Raw genomic sequence first — 19,803 nt, 5'->3', positions numbered from 1 at the left:
CTGAGTTGCAGTGATTCATAAATGTCTCAAATCGTGTCCTCAAGTCTTTGGCACTCACAGTTCCTGCTTCACATTCATTCAGTGACAGAGCAAGGTCACAGCACGGCAACCGAGGGCAAAGCCCGGCAGGGATGCTGACACTGCGATCTAGACCACAGGCTCAAAGGGAAAACTGCAGAGATGCGCTGAGGCATCCAGAGGCTCAGTGTGACCTTGCCTTTGTGCATATCCAGCTTCCCTGGCAAGGAGCAGGTCCTGAAAACCCTCCCTGGGACACCTTTATTAGGCCTCTTTGTGCCTCAAAACAGACCTATCCCAATAAAGAGAGACCCTGTGGGCAGCAGAGTCAGATAGACTGGGTTCCCTTGCAAACACAGATTTAATGAATTTAAATATACTTTAAATTCATTAGAAGTATTTTAAATTATTTTATTTTTAATGAAATAGAGTTTATTAACTTCAGATCACAAGCCCCATATCCCCCAGCTACATATAGATAAATGTCTAATTGATACAGGATTTCAAGTTATTCTGGATTTTTCCAGATTTAACTTTTGCATTTATTATGAATTTGTAGCATATCTACAAATTTGCATATTTTCTATGAAGCATAGTAAAAAAATACCAAAATTAGATTTAGTTTCAAATGTGAAAAAATAAAGCACTTGTAATTTAGTCCTGGTTCAGCTTAGCTATTTAGTTTAAAGAAACTTAAACATGGTTTGGCACCTGAAAACGTTCTAATAGGAAAAATAGGAAAAATGCTATAATAACACACTAAATAACACACCAAATGTCAGTAAAATGCTTCTCTGAAAACAAAGATCTGTCATTTATGCCTTCTCTCCATATTATTTCATGAAAATAATAATTGTACTTTCTTCACAATCTACTCAACCAATTGCTTACAATAAATAATCACTGTTTAAAAATGGTTTCATTAAAATTTCATCAAAAAAATTCTTTTCTTTTTTTTCAAAAAAATTCTTAATGAAATATTTTCATTCTTCTATGTGAAATAACATTTTTTAAGGAAATGGCAAAAGATATGGATAGCTGTAGGTAATAGTTGAATATAATTACCTTCCCTTATGTTGTTTGAAAATATATAAAAGTAAACATTTCTATTCCTTAACAGTTTTTTATTTTTAAATGCCAATTTTTTCTTCCATGCAGTTAGATAATAACTAGACAGCTAATATCCCTGGATCTCATTTTTTTATTCTTTTTAAGTCATTAAATTTAATCATTTATTAGTACAAAAAACTCCAATCATGGTTAGGAAAAAATAACAAATGTATTATAAGAAAGTTGGTTTAAATGGCCAAGATCCCGCTTAAAATATCATAAAGACACAAATCCAGGTGACAATTTTCACTGAGCTAGATTTCATTACTAATTACATTAAATGTGTATTTTTTTCAACTACTTAGTCACACAAGTTAATTTTTTTCATTCTCACAATCATTAACATTACATAATGAAATGTGCAAGAAATATTAAATTCTTTCATAATATTATACTAAATTTTGTATTCAGAACTCAAATAACTGATTAATGGCAACAAATTCACGCAGGCGTTCTTCCTGTCAGATTCAATGTTGGAATCGATTACTCCTTACCATTTCAAGAACATCACGTAGAGTGCTGGATAAACTATCATTTAGATTCGTTAGATACAGTCTTCCATCTCCCAAAACTAGAAATTATAATGTAAAAATTTAGGAAAAAGGAGAAACATAAACTTAGTGAGTAATGTGACCATAAAGCCATAGAACACCACATTTAAATTTATCCAGTAGTGGGAATACCGGCAACGTTCATAAACAAGCAACTTACAAACTACTCAATCTCAACAGTTTTTTAGAAGGTGAGATTTATAACAAACATGAGATTTTTGTTTCAACTATATATACTGTTAATGCAATTAAAAACAGATAAAAATTAACGGCTAAAAACTTTTCCAGAGAGTATGTTGGCTGTGTATTGGTATTGTAAAGTGGACTCAGAATGCCTCTTCTGGGAGTGTACTCTAAGGAAGTTATGGGGTAAGTGCACGGAAGATACATATGTGAGGACTGTCGCTAGAGAGCCAGTCTGGGAACACTGAAAACAACCTAAATGCCTCCACTAAGGCAGTTTAAATAGATGACACAGCCATCAGAGAAACTGTGGGAGATCCACACATACTGATATTGAGAGAGGTCCATGACATATTCTTAAGTAAAACTTTCAGGTTTCAAAACAGTATGTATAGTATAACTCTATTTTTAAAGGTAAACACACAAACACATGTATTTAGATGTTGAAGTATGTATAAACAAAAAAAGACTGGAAGAACATGTCTGAAACTACCAAGAATGATATTATTTCTGGAAGTTGGGATTGGAAATCAAGATCCAGAAAAGGTAACTAAATTGCAGAGCCCCTCGTCTTTCTCCTTTGCCATGTTAAATTTTGAAAATTAAGTAAAAACACTTTAAACAGAAATGTATTATTTAAGGAATTATCATAGCTAATCAGTGAAAGCAATTAATACAAATTAACTTACCCTTAGGAGCCAATTTTTGACCACAGCTAAATAGAATCTCTCCTTCGGAGATGGGTCTATCTAAAGTTTCTGTTTCAGTGACGGTGACACTCGAGGTGCTTTCCAGTGTTGATGAGTCAGAACTTGGCATCTGGGGGCGGGGAGGGAACTTGGGGGCAGCAGAAGATGGTGCAAAGGGAGCTGGCTCAGGAGGTACAAGCTGAGCAGGGAGACCCACGGCACTGGCAGGCTCTTCATCCTGAGCCACAGACATCACGCTAAAAAGATAAAGAGTGTTTTGAACTTATTCAGTTACTATAATAATTTTGGTATAAAAAACAGATTCAAAGGTACTATTCGGTCACTATAATAATTTTGGTATAAAAAACAGATTCAAAGGTACTATGTCTCTTTAGCAAATTATTTCTATAATCTGCATTAATTAATAAGATTTTTCTAAAATTGTTTTTATGCTTTTATCACAAGCTATCTTGAAAGCTCTTCTAGCCATTAAGTAAATCTACATGGGAGATACAGTGAGATAAAAGTTAACTGATCATGGTAAAGGATCCACAATGGGGAGAAAGGGTTTTCTACTTTATTAACAATATGATAGATTTCTTTATATTCATATTTTAAATCTCTTAAGGTAAAGGTATAAATAAATTTGACAAAAATTTTTAAAAACTTACAAGGATACATGTGAAATGTACTAAATGTAGAATACAAATGTCTTAATGTAGAACACAAATGTCTTAACACAGTAACTAAGAAAATGCCCTGAAGGCTATGTTAACCTGTTGGATGAAAATATTTCAAATTATATATAAAACCAGCACATTGCACCCCATGATTGCATTAATGTACACAGCTATGATTTAATAAAAAAAAAAAAGAGAGAAAAAAAATTTTTTTAACTTTAAACATATACAATTTCTTTTTTTCTTTTTTTTGGAGACAGAGTCTCTAGCTGTTGCCCTGAGTAGTGTGCTGTGACATCATAGCTCATAGCAACCTCCGATTCGGGCTCAAGCAATCCTCTTGCCTCAGTTTTTCTATTTTTAACAGAGACGGGGTGAAGGGGATTCTCCAGGCTGGTCTTGAACTCATGAGCTCAAGCAATCCACCCACCTTGGCGTCCTAGAGTGCTAGGATTACAGGCATGAGCCACCATGCCCAGCCTACGATTTTTTTTTTTTTTCCAAAGTATAAAGTGGTGGTTTATAAAGCTATGTTTTCAGCGAGTCATATGCGTGAAACGTCAATTGGGCTGTGCAGTCACTAGGAACATGCTCCCACTCACATGGCTGTCAGGGGAAGGCGTTCTTCTTGAAGGGGGTTAGGGTTCTCTTCTTCCAGCGGCAGGTCTCCCTCACCCCATGGCTTGGGAAGCTCTGGGCTCGACACCTTCAATTTATCAATGGAAATTTCTGACAAAGTCGGGGTAAGAGGTGCTGCAGGGGGCGGTGTTGTAGTAGGAGTAACTGCTGGAGTAGTGATAAGCATGATAGCAGGCTTATCATTTCCTAAACATTTTTTTTAGAAAGACAGAAAAAGGTGAAAGTCAGTAAACTACTCTAAAGAAAAGTAAGATATATTGCTCCAGATAGCCCTCAATATTTTGGCATGTAAATAATGGCAATGATAATAACAGTAACAACAATGATGGTGGTAGTCATTAATGGGAAAGTTCCTAAATTAATTTAGTAAAAAATTAAAAAACTTGAAAAGACATCATTTTTAAGACCACTACATACATATTTTTAAATGAAGTTGAGAATTTTATTTTGCTGCAAAGCCGTTGCTCGCTGTATAAAAAATAGCACCAGCGAACGTAGCGTATTACAAAATTAAGATAATATCATTGTACAACCAAGAAGAACTTCTTCACTCCCAGTTAATTCCAATGGAAAGGTCATTAAGTATTTCAACTCAAATCCTGGTATGGATGTAAGCAAGTTACCATATTATATAAGGCTTAAGATAACAAGGTTATCCTTTCATTACATAATTTTTATAACTAGTTTTTACCATGGATAATTTTGTGAATTCTGAATACTAGAGGCTAGTGTAAAAATCACGGGATATTTTGAAAAAGATGCATATTTTGTTTATTTACAACCATTAGAAAGTTAAGGAGTACATTCTTTCATTAGCAGTGTTGAGAGTAGTTGCTATTTTAAGTCACGTACCCACCACTAATTAAAGACAACTATGCTGGATTAAGTTATTTCACACTAGTTTATTTAGGAGTTCCATTATCACTCCTCAATAGATTTTACGTATTTCTCATGTTTCTTCACTCATTAGTTCATCTAGTTCTGAAGGGTTACTCAGGGTCATCTTGATCAGCCAACCATCTTCATAACAAGATTTGTTGACAAGTCCTGGATTTTCTGCCAGAGCTTCATTAATTTCAGTTACTTCTCCTGATAAAGGAGAATAGAGTTCACTAGCAGCTTTCACACTTTCCAAAGCACCAAACTCATCTTGTTTAATTTTGTCCCAACTTCAGGCACATTACAGTAAACAACATCTCCCAAAACTTCCTGTGCAAAATTGCTGCTCCCCACTGTTCCAACACCATTGTCTTCTGTCACCCATTCATGTTTCTCTGTGAATTTACGCAGTGCGAGCACAGCAGTTCCCCTGGGGAACGTCTGGATGGCCCCAGCTCCCAGCCACCAGGGCTACAGGCAGGGCACAGTGGGCGCGGAGGCCAAGTGCAGGCTGCAGGCCACAGGCGGCGGGGTCAGCACCACTCACAGTGCCAGGTTCGCGGGGCACAGTGGGTCGCCGTGATGTGCTTCCCATATACATATTCAAAGGGGTCTAAGCATCTGTTAGATTTTGTACTCTAGAATTTGCAATGAATACCTCAGTTTCTTTGCAAGAAAACCTAGTAAGCACTCAGTATGTATGTACATATTAATCAACAAAGCATCTTATAAAACAAATCACAAAATCTTTTTTAGTAGTTGCTAAAATTAAAACTGAGTTATAGAAATAAGGTTTCTACCTTTTTCAGCAAATATTTCTTTTGCAGGAAGAGCCACATTAAGATCTGAATCACAGGGAGAAGAATCTGGAGTTTTCACCAACACACACTCCTGAGGAGATGATGAAGATGAGCGAGGCGGCGTAGGCTGCGGGGTAGCCACTGGGGTACACACTCTCGCCTAACATAAATTAATAAAACAAGATAAATTGTGCTTATAATCACCCAAGTAAAAGTAATCTGAAATCATAATAATGAGTTCATTCATAGACTACACTGAATGTAAGCGGATGGAGGGAAACAAAGCCTCGAGGACCCGGGCTCTTAGACGTGGAGCTGTCAGCCTACGACTGGCCTGCCAAAGCCTCCAGCAATTGAAGCAACTCGGACTCTGATGCAGCCTCAAAGAAATCTAGATCCAAGGTGCCCTCATTTAAGATAGACAGGAAGATTACACAGATAGGACTGAAGATCAAACCCAACTGCAAACCTGAAGCACAGGCCGTGTAACAGAAAAGAAACATTTCAACTGTCTGACAAGACATCCAACATCAGCCTTCTAGCGCAAAGAACAGAGCATGTAAAACGCAGTAGGAGGATTAGGAAAAACGAGGGGTAGTAGAGATGAAGACGATAGAGAGATGGAAACTACAGGTGAGGGAGTAAGTGAATAATTTGATATTAATCCATTGAATAGGTAATCACTCACATGGTTCAAAATTCATAAGGTACAAAAGCATAAAAGCGAAAATTAAGTCTCCTGGCTCGGCGCCGGTAGCTCAGTGGTTACGACAACAGCCACATGCACCAAGGGTGACGGGTTCAAACCCAGCCCAGGCCTGCTAAAACAACAATGACAACTGCAACAAAAAAACAGCCAGGTGTTGTGCAGGCGCCTGTAGTCCCAGCTACTTGGGAGGCTGATGCAAGAGAATCACTTAAACCCAAGAGTTTGAGGTTGCTGTGAGCTGAGACACCACAGCACTCTACCAAGGGTGACACGGTGAGACTGTCTCAAAAAAGAAAAAAAAAAAAAATTAAGTCTCCTCTCCTACTGATGTCCTCTCTACCTAGTTTCCTTCCTAAGAGTTACCAAATAATGCTGACTTAAGTCATTTCATATGCACGTAGATTTATCTATGGAATAAATCCCCAGAAGTAGGACTGCTAGTAGGTGGCAAATTGCTTTTTTTTTTGGAGACAGTCTCACAGCTGATCAGCCTAGAGTGCTGTGGCATCAGCCTAGCTCACAGCAACCTCAAATACTTGGGCTCAAGTGATCTTCCTGCCTCAGCCACCCAAGTAGCTTGGACTACTGGCAGGCCACCTTACTAACTTTTCTATTTTTAGTAGAGACAGGCTCTTGCCACTAGATAAAGCCTATTTCATAGAACATCTCATTAATTTTCCATAAAACATTACATGATGTTAGCTAAGACATAGCATCATAAAGATGCCAATCATTTCCAAATGAAATAAATCGTATTTAGATTAATTCCCATAAAAATCCCAACAAAAATATTTTATGGAATGTAAAAACTAATTTTATTTATTTATCATTTATTTTTGAGACGGAGTCTCATTCTGTCACGAGACTAGAATGCAGTGGCATGGTCGTAGCTTCCTCCAGCCTCTAACTCCTAAGTTCAGGCGATCCGCCTGCCTTACTGGCACATGTCCCCATCTAGTTATTTTTTTTTTCTTTTAGAGACAGGATCTTGCTTGCTGTCCAGGCTGGCCTCAAGTAATCCTCTTGCTCACTCCTCCCAAAGTACTAAGATTACAGGCATTAACCACCACATTCAGCCAAAAAGATGTTTTTTAAGTTTATGGCTATTTATATGCATATATATGTATACATATATACATAACACACACACACATATATACACATCACACACACACACACATATAGGATGGCAATAAAGTTCATGCTCAACCTGTATATTTGCCAAGAAAAGCCATGACAATTCTGAAGATAAGAAACAGTAAGTTGGGGAAGAGGGAGGTTGGGAGGGCTTGCAAAGTATTCAGTAAGTAGAATTTGGTAAAGCCATGGTCATTAAAACTCCCAGTATTCGATCTCTATTTATAAATAAAACTAAAGTAACAGAGCTTGAGGTTCAAACTCAGGCCTTACCAACTCCGAAGCCCAAGCTCTTAACAGTTGCATAAACTGCCTGTTTACAAAGCCTTTCCATGTTTTCTCTTTGAGTCACCATCATGAAAATGCAGTATGTGGGCAGAAAACAAAGTAACTGCTCCTCAGAAAGCCATGACTGACCACACCTGCACTGCAGACATCCCAAGGAGCTAAGAAAGCACACATCAAAACTGTGTATAAAATCTCTGGCACACTAATCACACTACACAGCACCAGCCTCTACAAATGTCAAACACATCTGTATTTACACAGCAAATGAATTAGTTTAAACATTTTACCTACATAAAATGATGTCTCCATGACCTACAGGAACAGAAGTGACTACAGAGTTTTAAGTAGCTGGCAATACAGAATAAATTTTGCCTTTCTATGATTTCATATTGCTATACTAGATTAGAAATTCCGTTTAACATAAGGCTGAATAATAAAACCTTGCAAAATATATTTTCTTTGAAAGATCAAAAATACCAGTTTACATAAAAATTCAAAGCAACATGTGATCGTCTCTCACTATGTCGCCCTCAGTAGTGTGCAGTGATGTCACAGCTCACAGCAACCTCAAACTCTTGGGCTTAAGTAATTCTGCCTCTGCCTCCTAAGTAGCTGGGACTATAGGCGCCCACCACAATGTCTGACTATTTTTTTGTTACAGTTGTCATTCAAACCCAGTAGCCCCAGTGTATGTGGCCAGCACCCTAGCCACTGACCTACAGGCACTGAGCCTATAACTTGAATTAAAAAAAAAAGAAAAAAAATCTGTATTTGTGACCAGCCTGAGCAAGAATGAGACCCCATCTCTAAAAAAAATAGAAAAAGCAGGGCGCAGTGGCTCAAGCCTGTAATCCTAGCACTCTGGGAGGCCGATGTGGGCAGATTACCTGAGCTCCTGAGTTCAAGACCAGCCTGAGCCAGAGCGAGGCCTCATCTCTAAAAATAGATGGGCACTGTGGTGGGCGCCTGTAGTCCCAGCTAGTTGGGAGGCTGAGACAAGAGAATTGCTTAAGCCCAATAGTTCAAGGTCACTGTGAGCTGTGATGCCACAGCACTCTACGAATGAGATTCTTTTGCAAAAAAAAAGAAAAAAGAAAAAAAAATTAGCAAGGTGAGGTAGTACATGCCTATCGTCCCAGCTACTCAGGAGGCTGAGGCAGGAGGATAGCTTGAGCCCAAAAGTTTGAGGTTGCTGTGAGCTAGGCTGAGGCCACAGCACCTAGCCTGAGCAATGGAGTTGAGACTCTGTCTCAAAAACAAACAAACAAAAAAAAAAAACAGGTGCCAAAATATTAAGTGCTAAATATAGGTAAAGAGTATATACAGATGTTCATTGTTGCATCTGTATATACTCTTTGTTACATACTTTAAACTATTCCACAGATTGAAAAGTTTTCAAAATAAAATGCTCAAGGAAATGTTACTTTAATCATACCAACAAGGAATAAAATTCTCCCACAAACTGTGATTTTATGGTAAGAAGTTTCAAATTTATCTATTTTACTGTTCTTTAAAAAACACATCAAAAATTTACCAAACTGTAAATTATAAAGAGTTAGTCCTACCAGCACAGTCACCTCATGAGCTGAAACATCCCCACAAACAGCCGTGGCAACAGGACCTTGCTTCTCTGCTTCTCTGTCACCCAGCATGACAGCAATGGTCTCAGCAAGGGCTTCATCCACAAAATGGCTAATCGTGTCTGAACTCAAGGGAACCCCAGCATCAACAAAAAGCTGGAGGGCACCATTGCTTATTCCTTCCACTAAAAAAGAATAAATTTCAGAATAAGTGAGCAAAAAACATGTTTGCAATTCAAACCTTAATTCTTAAAATTTTATAGTTGTCAATATATCTGTATATGAGGGTGGAAAGAGGAATAAAAATGAAAATATGAACATTTCTACTTATCATGAAAAGACTAAGATGACAAACTGCATAACTAACATTCTCTAAACAAATAAGAAGGGGCAGAAAAACACACAGATGAAACTGTACTTATGTGGCTCCTTCCCTACTGCTACAGAATTTAGTGGGTAAATGTCTTCACTTGAAAATACTCCACATTCCTAAGAGCAAGACAATAGGAAACCCTGTGATAGATTTTGACGGACACAAGAGGATGCAATTATATGAAGACAAACCGCTCTTCCTTCTAATTTCAGATGCATCAGTGATTAATATACAGGTCAATCCTCATGGCAGCTCAGGGGCTTGTTATCTAATGCCTTATCAGCATCCCAATTTTCAGAATGGGTTGTACTTTTTACTTATATGCATATACATAAAAGTAAGTAAAACTTCCTTAAGAGACACTTACATACCAAGGTTATGAAACCTTACAAGTTATCTGTACATGTGGCCAGCATAAGCACAGGGTAGCAAGTTCATGAACTTAAATTGTCAGACCTCATATTGTAGTTTGTTAATCCATTTGCCAGTTGATGGACGTTTATAGTCTTTAGTCTTTGGCTATTATGAAGAAAGCTACTATGAACAATTGCAAACTACTCTTGAACACACCAAAAGATATGTCCAATTTTGCTTGGCCAGGATTAGTAAATGTGTAACTTTATAAGAAACTGCTAAATACTTTCCAAAGTAAGTATACTATTTTGCATTCCACTCAGCTGTGGGTGGAGTTCCAATTGCACCATATCCTCTCAACACTTCATGTTGTCAGTATTTTTAATTCTAGCCATTTTGAACATATGTAGGGATATCCCATTAGAGTTTTTATTTGCATTTCCCTAATTATACTAACATTTGCATAGTACAATAAATGACTAATGATGTTCTGCAACTTTTTTTTCTTTTTTTGTAGAGACAGAGTCTCACTTTATGGCCCTTGGTAGAGTGCCGTGGCCTCACACAACTCACAGCAACCTCCAACTCCTGGGGCTTAAGCGATTCTCTTGCCTCAGCCTCCCAAGTAGCTGGGACTACAGGCACCCGCCACAATGCCCGGCTATTCTTTGGTTGCAGTTTGGCCGGGGCCGGGTTTGAACCTGCCACCCTCGGTATATGGGGCCGGCGCCTTACCGACTGAGCCACAGGCGCCGCCCGTTCTGCAACTTTTTATATGTTTATTTACCATCTTTACATTTACTTTATGAAGTAGGTTGTTAAATCTTTTGCCCATTTTTAAACTGGAGTTCTGGATACAGACCCTTTACGGCAATATGTTTTATAAATGTAGCGGGTTCTCCTATGTGTGTCTTCCCTTTGTGTTTTCTTTTTTTTTTTTTTGTAGAGACAGAGTCTCACTTTATGGCCCTCGGTAGAGTGCCGTGGCCTCCCACAGCTCACAGCAATCTCCAACTCCTGGGCTTAGGTGATTCTCTTGCCTCAGCCTCCCGAGTAGCTGGGACTACAGGCGCCCGCCACAACGCCCAGCTATTTTTTGGTTGCAGTTTGGCCGGGGCCGGGCTTGAACCCGTCACCCTCGGTATATGGGGCCGGCGCCTTACCGACTGAGCCACAGGCGCCGCCCCCTTTGTGTTTTCTTAACATTACCTTTTGAAGACAAAATGAAATACAAGGGTGAGAGAAATAACCATCACTACAGATGCATACTGGGAAGGGAAATTGGAAGAGCTTACTTTTTGTCCCTAGAGAACGTACTTTACCTCTGAAATATATAAATCCACAATGAACTAAAGGTTTTGTCTTTTCATAAAACCACAACAGAAAGGTTTCACTTTACTCACCAGCATCAGACGTGGGGAGTTCACTTGCCTCGCTGACTGACAGGCTAACACTAGGCTTGGCTTGTTGCTGACTTGGAAAGAGCCCAGAGATGACTCTTGACATTATTTCTTGTTCTACCCTAGGGGGGAGGGGCGCGTGATAAAAGTTGAGATTCCTAAATTTGACTGAAATGTATAAAGTATTAGACATATCATCCTTAAAAATAACTTTTACTCATGCACACAAACATTTACATGTGAAAGCAGTTACTCTGAAAGTTAATTCTGGAAAGAAGAAAAATAATAAAATACTATATGTCTCCTAAGATCAATCACATGAAAAAAACTCTCCTTGGCGGCACCTGTGCTCAGTGGATAGGGTGCCAGCCCCATAAACCAAGGGTGGCGGGTTTGAACGTGGCCCCGCCAGCTAAAAACAGCAGTAACAACTTCAACAAAAAAGCCAGGTGTTGTGGCAGGTGCCTGTAGTCCCAGCTACTCGGGAGGCTGAGGCAAGAGAATCACTTAAGCCTACGAGCTGGAGGTTGCTGTGAGCTGTGATATCACAGCACTCTACCTAGAGTGACAAAGTAAGACTCTGTCTCAAAAAAAAAAAAAAAAGAAAGAGGGTGGCACCTGTGGCTCAGAGGAATAGGGCGCTAGCTCCATATGCCGGAGGTGGCGCGTTCAAACCCAGTCCCGGCCAAAACTGCAAAAAAAAAAAAAAAAAAGAAAGAAACAGACCCTCCTTGAGGTACATAGTTGATGAAATCAAATTAAAATCTTTCAGAGTAGTTTATCAAAATGCTTAATGGAACTTCTAATTCAAAATAAGACATGGGCCAATGATTATCCAGCATATCATATACCTACGATGTTTATTTCTCCTCTGAGATCACACATATAAAACCAGATAACCTGAGAACTGGAAAATAAGTCCACAATGTACACTTTCTGAGTGAAGGGCACACTTACAACTGTGACTTAAAATGTACAAAAGCAAATTATGTAACCAAAATGTATGTACCCTCATAAAAATAAAAATAAATAAATAAATAAATAAATAAATAAAAGAAGTCCAACTTCCCTCACTTCAAGAAATTTATATACTGAAATATAGGGTCATTTTTCTCTTAAAAAGTAAGGAAAAGGGTGGCACCTGTGGCTCAGTGAATGGGGCGCTGGCCCCATATGCCGAGGGCTCAAACCTGGCCCCAGCCAAACTGCAACAACAAAAAACAGCCAGGCATTGTAGCGGGTGCCTGTAGTCCCAGCTACTAGGGAGGCTGAGGCAAGAGAATTGCCTACGCCCAAGAGCTGTGAGCTGTGACGCCACAGCGAGGGAGACAAAGTGAGATTCTGTCTCTAAAAAAAAAAAAAAAGTAAAGAAAAAAATTTTCAAGGCTATTTTCAGGAAGAGAAAGGGGAACAGACCAGGAATTTTCTGGTATATTTCTTTAGAGCAGCTAATAAGGCTTCTTAAGAATTATTATCATACAAGTAATATATGTCCACTGTAGAAAATTTAGAAAATATATAAAAGTTTAAAAGAAAAACCTTTTGGGAGGCTGAGGTGGGATTATTGCTTGAGGCCAGGAATTTGAGACCAGCCATATTTGAGACCATACCAACACCCTCATCGCTATACAAAAAAAAAAAAAAAAATTAGCCAGGCATGGTGGCTCAAACCTGTAGCCCCAGCAACTCAGAAGGCTGAGGCAAGAGGATTGTAAGAGCTATGATGATGCCACCACGCTCTATCCAGGCAACATAAACAAACTCTGTCTCCAAAAAAAAAAAAAAAAAACATAGCAACAAAAAAAAAATCAGATTAAGGCTTACCCATAAACTACCCAGGTATTTATCCCTGAAACCTAGATTCAAGGATAAATACAGTTAATTTGGTATATATTTGTTTTCTTTTCTTTTTTTATTGTTGGGGATTCGTTGAGGGTACAATAAGCCAGGTTACACTGATTGCATTGGTTAGGTAAAGTCCCTCTTTTTTTTTTTTTTTTTTGTAGAGACAGAGTCTCACTGTACCGCCCTCGGTAGAGTGCCGTGGCGTCACACATCTCACAGCAACCTCCAGCTCTTGGGCTTACATGATTCTCTTGCCTCAGCCTCCCGAGCAGCTGGGACTACAGGTGCCCGCCACAATGCCCGGCTATTTTTTTGTTGCAGTTTGGCCGGGGCTGGGTCTGAACCCGCCACCCTCGGCATATGGGGCCAGCGCCCTACTCACTGAGCCACAGGCACCGCCAAAGTCCCTCTTTTTTTTTTAATTGTTGGGGATTCATTGAGGGTACAATAAGCCAGGTTACACTGATTGCAATTGTTAGGTAAAGTCCCTCTTGCAATCATGTCTTGCGCCCATAAAGTGTGACACACACCAAGGCCCCACCCACCTCCCTCCCTCCTTCCCTCTCGCTTTGTTCTATGAACATTTATTTTTGAGAAAGTTCTTGAAAACTGGGGTTACACTGTTAGTATCCTGCTTCATTTATATACCAGTATGTCATTAGTATCTTTCAATATTATTAAATATTCTTCTAATCCTAACTTTAATAACTGTACTAATATTTAGTCATTTTGTTTATTCCATAATTTCCCTTCCTTCTCATAAATAAAAACAGAGATAATACTAGAGTTCATTTCATATCCGTATGTATTAATATACAATAACAAATTATAATTGTTTCCTGTATTATATAACAATAATTAATACTATTGTAATATGTAATAACCAAAACCATTCTAAACATACCACTGAATTACACTATTTTCCAGTGTTTCTTTTCTTTCAATTATTTTATCCAAATTATCAACAGTGGGCTGAAAAGTAGAAGCAACTGGTGGAAAGGGAGGACCATTATATTTTGTAGAAACCACTTTGACACTTCTGTTAAACTCCACAATTGGTTCAGAGTCTGGAATTTCATCACATTTTTCTTCTTCCTAATAATAGTAAAAACAAAACTAATACTTTCATATATTTATTCATTTGCTAAGTTCCAACTACATACTGAAAACGTAGCCAGGTGAATTAGCCAACATTTCTTTTTTTTTTATTTTGAGACAGAGTCTCATTATATCACCCTCGGTAGAGTGCTGTGGTGTCATAGCTCATCACAACTTCAAACTCTTCGGCTTAAGCGATTCTCCTGCCTCAGCCTCCCAAGTAGCTGGGACTACAGACACCTGCCACAAGGCCCAGCTATTTTTAGACATGAGATTTTGCTTTGGCTCAGACTGGTTTCAAACATGTGAGCTCAGGCAATCCACCTGCCCCAGCCTCCAAGAGTGCTAGGATTATAGGCGTGACCTATTTACTGCGCCTGGCCCTAACATTTTTAAATTAACCAACAGCATTTCTAATTATGTTGTATCACATTAATTGTAGTAAATACATTAGTTATACATGTCCCATTGAAGAAACCTTAATTACACAGTTTGTCATTTTAAAACCCAATATTCATTTTATACAACCATAAAATAAAATAAAAAACTTAATTCCTGCATTGAACAAAAAGTTTATGAACTTCATTTATAATCATAAAAATGTTGATGGGCGGCGTCCATAGCTCAGTGGGTAGGGCGCCAGTGACATACACCGAGGCTGGCAGCTCTAACCCTGCCCAGACAAGTTAAAACAATGACAGCTGCAACAACAAAAAAATAGCCGGACATTATGGTGGGCACCTGTAATCCCAGCTACTTGGGAGGCTGAGGCAAGAGAATCACTTAAGCCCAAGAGTTTGAGGTTGCTGTGAGCTGTGACGCCACACCACTCTACCCAGGGCGACAGCTTGAGACTCTGTCTCAAAAATAAAAAATAAAAAAAAGTTGATGATTCCCAGTATCATGTTTGCTCTTGTAGAACCTATAATTTACATTTAAAGATGTAGCTAGATCACCCTACACATTTTTTGCATCACAACATCATGATTAAAAGAGATGCTTCTGGAGTTTTAAAATTTTGTATTATGAAAAACATACTTATTTAAATGTAAACAAAATAGTGTCAATGTACTATATCTGTTACATGTAAATAACATGAACTGCATTCATCTGTTCCCCAGCTGCAATAATCATCAACTCACAGTCAATCCTGTGCCATCCAGACTCCCTTCCCAATCCACTTTCCTCTTCATATAAGGTAGGGCAGTTAAGTTCAAGAACTCATCCCAGAAAAAGTAATATTCATTGCTGAATATTACTAGAGTCACCTTCAAAGTACCCCCCGGCCATCTTGTGAACGTAGTGATATCCAGCAATGATGTATGTAGCACTTTTTCTAGGAGGAGCTTGCAAACTTAACTGTCAGACCTCGTATGACAACAGTTTTGATGGCTATTTCAGGAAAAGAGTTCCAAAATTGCTCAGAAGGATGGACTAGGTAATGGTGTTGGTGCACAGCTTCCCAAGTGGAGTATGTTGAAGGTGACCATAAGGATACTTAACAATGAGGTATGTAGTACTTTTTCTAAGACAAGTTTGTGAACTTAATTATCCAACCTTGTTTATCATTTTAAAGAAAATCACAGATATTTATATTATTTCATCTATAAATAATTCAATACATGCCTCAAGAATAGTTTGGTTACTTTAAATATCATAAGTCAATAATATTACAATAGCATTGAAAGATGAAGTTCACAACATATAACATAAAGGTAGAGCTGGGTAGAAATCCTTGTCTTTGAACTCTAAATCCTTTAAAATTTCTGTAACTGTTTCTTTCACTTACACGTTGATTAAACAGTTATCAAATGTCTGTGCTAGGCATTAAAGATGAAAAGATCAATAAAGATCCTGCCTTCAAAATACTTATGTGCTACTTAAATGAGAAGATACACTTTTGAGGAAATAACATCAACATATTGCATACCTCTGGACAGTCTAAATTGGATTTCATTTTGTGGTTAACAAAACTGGTCTAACTCAATTATTGTCAAAGAGACAATAAATGTCTTCTTTAAAGTCTATGAATATAATATTCAAGTAGTTCTATGTTCAATGATCTTTTCTTGCATCCTTTATATTTTACTTTCTCTTTTTTCCTCTATTTTATTATTTCTATAATTTCTATAACTCTACTTCCATACGGAATCATCGTTTGAATTTTAAACTCCTTACAACTTTTTCTCAATATAAATAAACTAATGACTCTGCTACTAATCCAGAAATCAAAAGAGATATATGTATCAGAAAGACTAAAGGGTAGATCAGAAGGAGGGAAGCCAAAGGAAATGGAAAGAAAGAGAAACAGGAAGCAGGAGAGACAGGATCTAGTTGGGAATCGGCCATCACTGAGGTTCGTGGAGGCAGACGTGTGACACACAGTGAAGACCATACGGTACTACAGAATTACAAATGTATAGCTTTTCAAAAAACTAAAAAAAAAAACAAAAACAAAAACAAATTTATACCTTTTCAAAATAAAAGGGACCTATATATTTAACTAAAAAGTAGAAGCCATTTTCTCAAAGATAATATTGATTGTGAAAAGATGGTTAACCACCCAGAAAACTACTGGTAGAAAATAATTCCTGAGCATTTCTAAGCTGTGTTACCTGAATGACATCAATTATTTCATCAAAGTTCGTTCCTGGAAACTTCACCTCTTCTTCATCCACATTCAGAATTTCTGGAGCCTAAGAAATCATTTTCAGAAAGTTTTCATTGTGCTTAAAATTTTTAAAACTTATATATAATCTATCATAATTTCACCTATAGAAAAAGCTTTTTATATCTTAACATCCTATGCAAAGTAAATTTAATTAGTAAGTGAAATCCAAGCTAGTCTCCAAGACATTAGGTTTCCATTTCAATACACATTAAAAATTGTATTGATTTTCAAAATTCAATACACATACAAAAAATTAAATATCAGTTTACCTGGCAAGGACTCCATTAATGCAACTTAAGTCAACTGATCAACAGATTGACATAATAGCTCTCCTAGAGTTAAGATACAGAATGTGTATCTACATGTATAAAAAGTGTCCTAGCCCAAGCAATATGGCAAGACTGCATCTCTACAAAAAATTTTTAAAAATTAGCCAGGCATGGTGGCAGGCACCTGTAGTCCCAGCTACTTAGAGGCTGAGGCAGGAGGATCACTTGAGCACAGGAGATGGAGACTGCAGTGAGATATGATGATGCCACAGCACTCTAGCTCAGGCAATAGAAAGACTATGTCTCAAAACAACAACAAAAAAGCATTTATATGTGTAGATATAAGTATATACATATTTGAACCTACAAAAAGACAGATACAGAATCAAATAATTTAGAAAATGTTATTACGGAATTAACCTGTACTCCTCAGTACAGTCACAGAAATCTAGCCAATCTGAATGATAATCAGTCCAAAAATGTATTAATTATTATTATATAACCTTCAATAAACTTCTGATAAAAATTACTGATGAAAAAATTAAATTATGCACAAATGCCGTTTAGAGTCTATTCTATGTAATTAGTTGTCATTGTGAAGAGAAAGTTGATGTTCTCTCTCTTTAAAACTGTATCCTCGATAACCAAAATTTGCTTACAATAGATGAAATCTGGAATAAGTTACAGTGCTGATTGCTGTTTAGTAAAGCTATAACTTCATTATTCAGAAGCAAATAAATACCAGGAAGAAACATGTATTTTTGCATCACATCAACGGAACAAAATAACATCTCAAAATATAAACTCTAATAGTCAAAATAAAACTTCCATTCAGGAAATCTATAACTCTCATGTAAATCAAAGATTCTTCACCAAAGAGAGAGAAATTCTTTTTTCAAATATAGAAGTCTCACTATGTAAGTTACCAATAAGTTACACTAAGAATTACCACTTCTGAATATTTATAAATGTAAGGATCTAAAACAAACATTCTTCTTCAAGTTTACAAATAATTTCAGATTTGTTTTGAATGTTTTCCTCAAAATCTAAATTATAATAGATTATGATTATGATAGAAAACTTTGAATGGAATAACATTTGTCCTGCTGGGTGTGGTAGCTCACACCTGTAATCCTAGTACTCTGGGAGGCCGAGACAGGTGGATTGCCTGAGCTCAGAAGTTCAAGACCAGCTTGAGCAAGAGCAAGAGCCCATCTCTAAAACTAGCCGGGCATTGTGGCAGGCACCTGTAATTCCAACTAATTGGGAAGAAAAGGCAAGAGGATCTCTTGAGCTCAATAATTTGAGGTTGCTGTGAGCTAAGAAGCCACAGCACTCTACCCCAGGGTGACTGAGTAAAATTCTGTCTCAAAACAAACAAATAAACAAAAAACCCCAAACATTTGTCCAAATCTACAACCAGACATTACTCCAAATGATATGGTAAAATTCTGAAATATACCTGTATGAAGGGTTGCAGAGGAGGCAAAGATGCTTCTTTGGGACTAGGGAGAGGTGGATCGACATCAGCACTTCCATTTGAAACGCTATCAATGTCCACACTGGGCAGCACCTAGACAGAGCAGAGCTTCAGCCTTCATCTGTCACTGTGACTCAAACACTTGTGTGTGTACATGTGTGTATATTTACATAAATACATGCAACAAAATTTGCCTTTTAAGATTTTATTATGGGCTCAGTGCCTATAGCTCAGCGGCTAGAACGCCAGCCACCTACACTGGAGCTGGCAGGTATGAATCCAGCCTGGGCCTCCCAAACAAGAATGACAACTACAACCAAAAAATAGCCAGGCGTTGTGGTGGCCACCTGTAGTCCCAGCTACTTGGGAAGATGAGGCAAGAGAATGGCTTAAGCCCACGAGTTAGAGGTTACTGAGAGCTGTGATGCCACGGAACTCTACCCAGGGTGACACAGTGAGACTCTGTCTCAAAAAAAAAAAAAGATTTTATTGGGAAGCCACTATGACAATTGTTTTAAATTAGGAAAGCATATTTTATAACAACAAAAATTAAAGAGTGAAACACACAAAACCCATGATCTTAAGAAAACTTCATTTGTACTATTCCTTTGTCTTTAGCATCCATTATGCATAGCTAAAATTTAAAATAGTTTTCATTCCTGATTTTTCATTATTATTTGGCCATAAATACCTTATCATGCTTTGGTACAGACTTCATAATTGTCTTTTTAAATGACCACATAATATTTCAACAAATACACATACCTTATTTAATTACATTCCTTTTGGTAAACATAAGCTATTTCCAATTTTCCAGTATCTTTAGTGTATACACTAGAACCTATAGTTGACCACCTCCCTAGATTGATCCCTCCCGAAGTTGACCTAATTTTCATAGACTGGACATGCACATGTATCAATTTACACATAGGTCTGAGTACAGAAAACCTAGTTCTTTATGTTGACCACCTCTGGATGTTGACCATTTTGTTAGCAGTCCCTTGGATGGTCAACTTATAGAGGTTCTACTGAGTGTGTGTGTGTGTACAT

The 19,803-nt window shown here is 37.7% G+C and overlaps 1 protein-coding gene and 1 pseudogene across 3 annotated transcripts in view; both read right to left on the bottom strand.

The window, feature by feature from the left end:
- KIAA0586 (KIAA0586 ortholog) overlaps positions 1–19,803 on the bottom strand; it is a 156,821-nt gene that overhangs the window by 71,321 nt on the left and 65,697 nt on the right. For all 3 annotated transcript variants that reach the window (XM_053602348.1, XM_053602347.1, XM_053602349.1), the window contains 9 exons: positions 18,736–18,846; positions 16,949–17,029; positions 14,140–14,330; positions 11,394–11,512; positions 9,249–9,448; positions 5,550–5,709; positions 3,834–4,056; positions 2,552–2,808; positions 1,623–1,699 (listed from right to left, as the gene is read on the bottom strand). In XM_053602348.1, the coding sequence (XP_053458323.1) occupies positions 1,623–1,699; positions 2,552–2,808; positions 3,834–4,056; positions 5,550–5,709; positions 9,249–9,448; positions 11,394–11,512; positions 14,140–14,330; positions 16,949–17,029; positions 18,736–18,846 (1,419 nt within the window). The remainder of the gene's footprint in view (positions 1–1,622; positions 1,700–2,551; positions 2,809–3,833; positions 4,057–5,549; positions 5,710–9,248; positions 9,449–11,393; positions 11,513–14,139; positions 14,331–16,948; positions 17,030–18,735; positions 18,847–19,803) is intronic.
- Positions 4,792–5,457, bottom strand: LOC128593831 (glycine cleavage system H protein, mitochondrial-like; annotated as a pseudogene).

The sequence above is a fragment of the Nycticebus coucang genome, chromosome 9 (genome assembly GCF_027406575.1).
Source record: "Nycticebus coucang isolate mNycCou1 chromosome 9, mNycCou1.pri, whole genome shotgun sequence".
NCBI classification, from domain to species: domain Eukaryota; kingdom Metazoa; phylum Chordata; class Mammalia; order Primates; family Lorisidae; genus Nycticebus; species Nycticebus coucang.
Note: the sequence above shows the minus strand (reverse complement) of the source record. Positions and strands in the feature narration are given on the sequence as shown.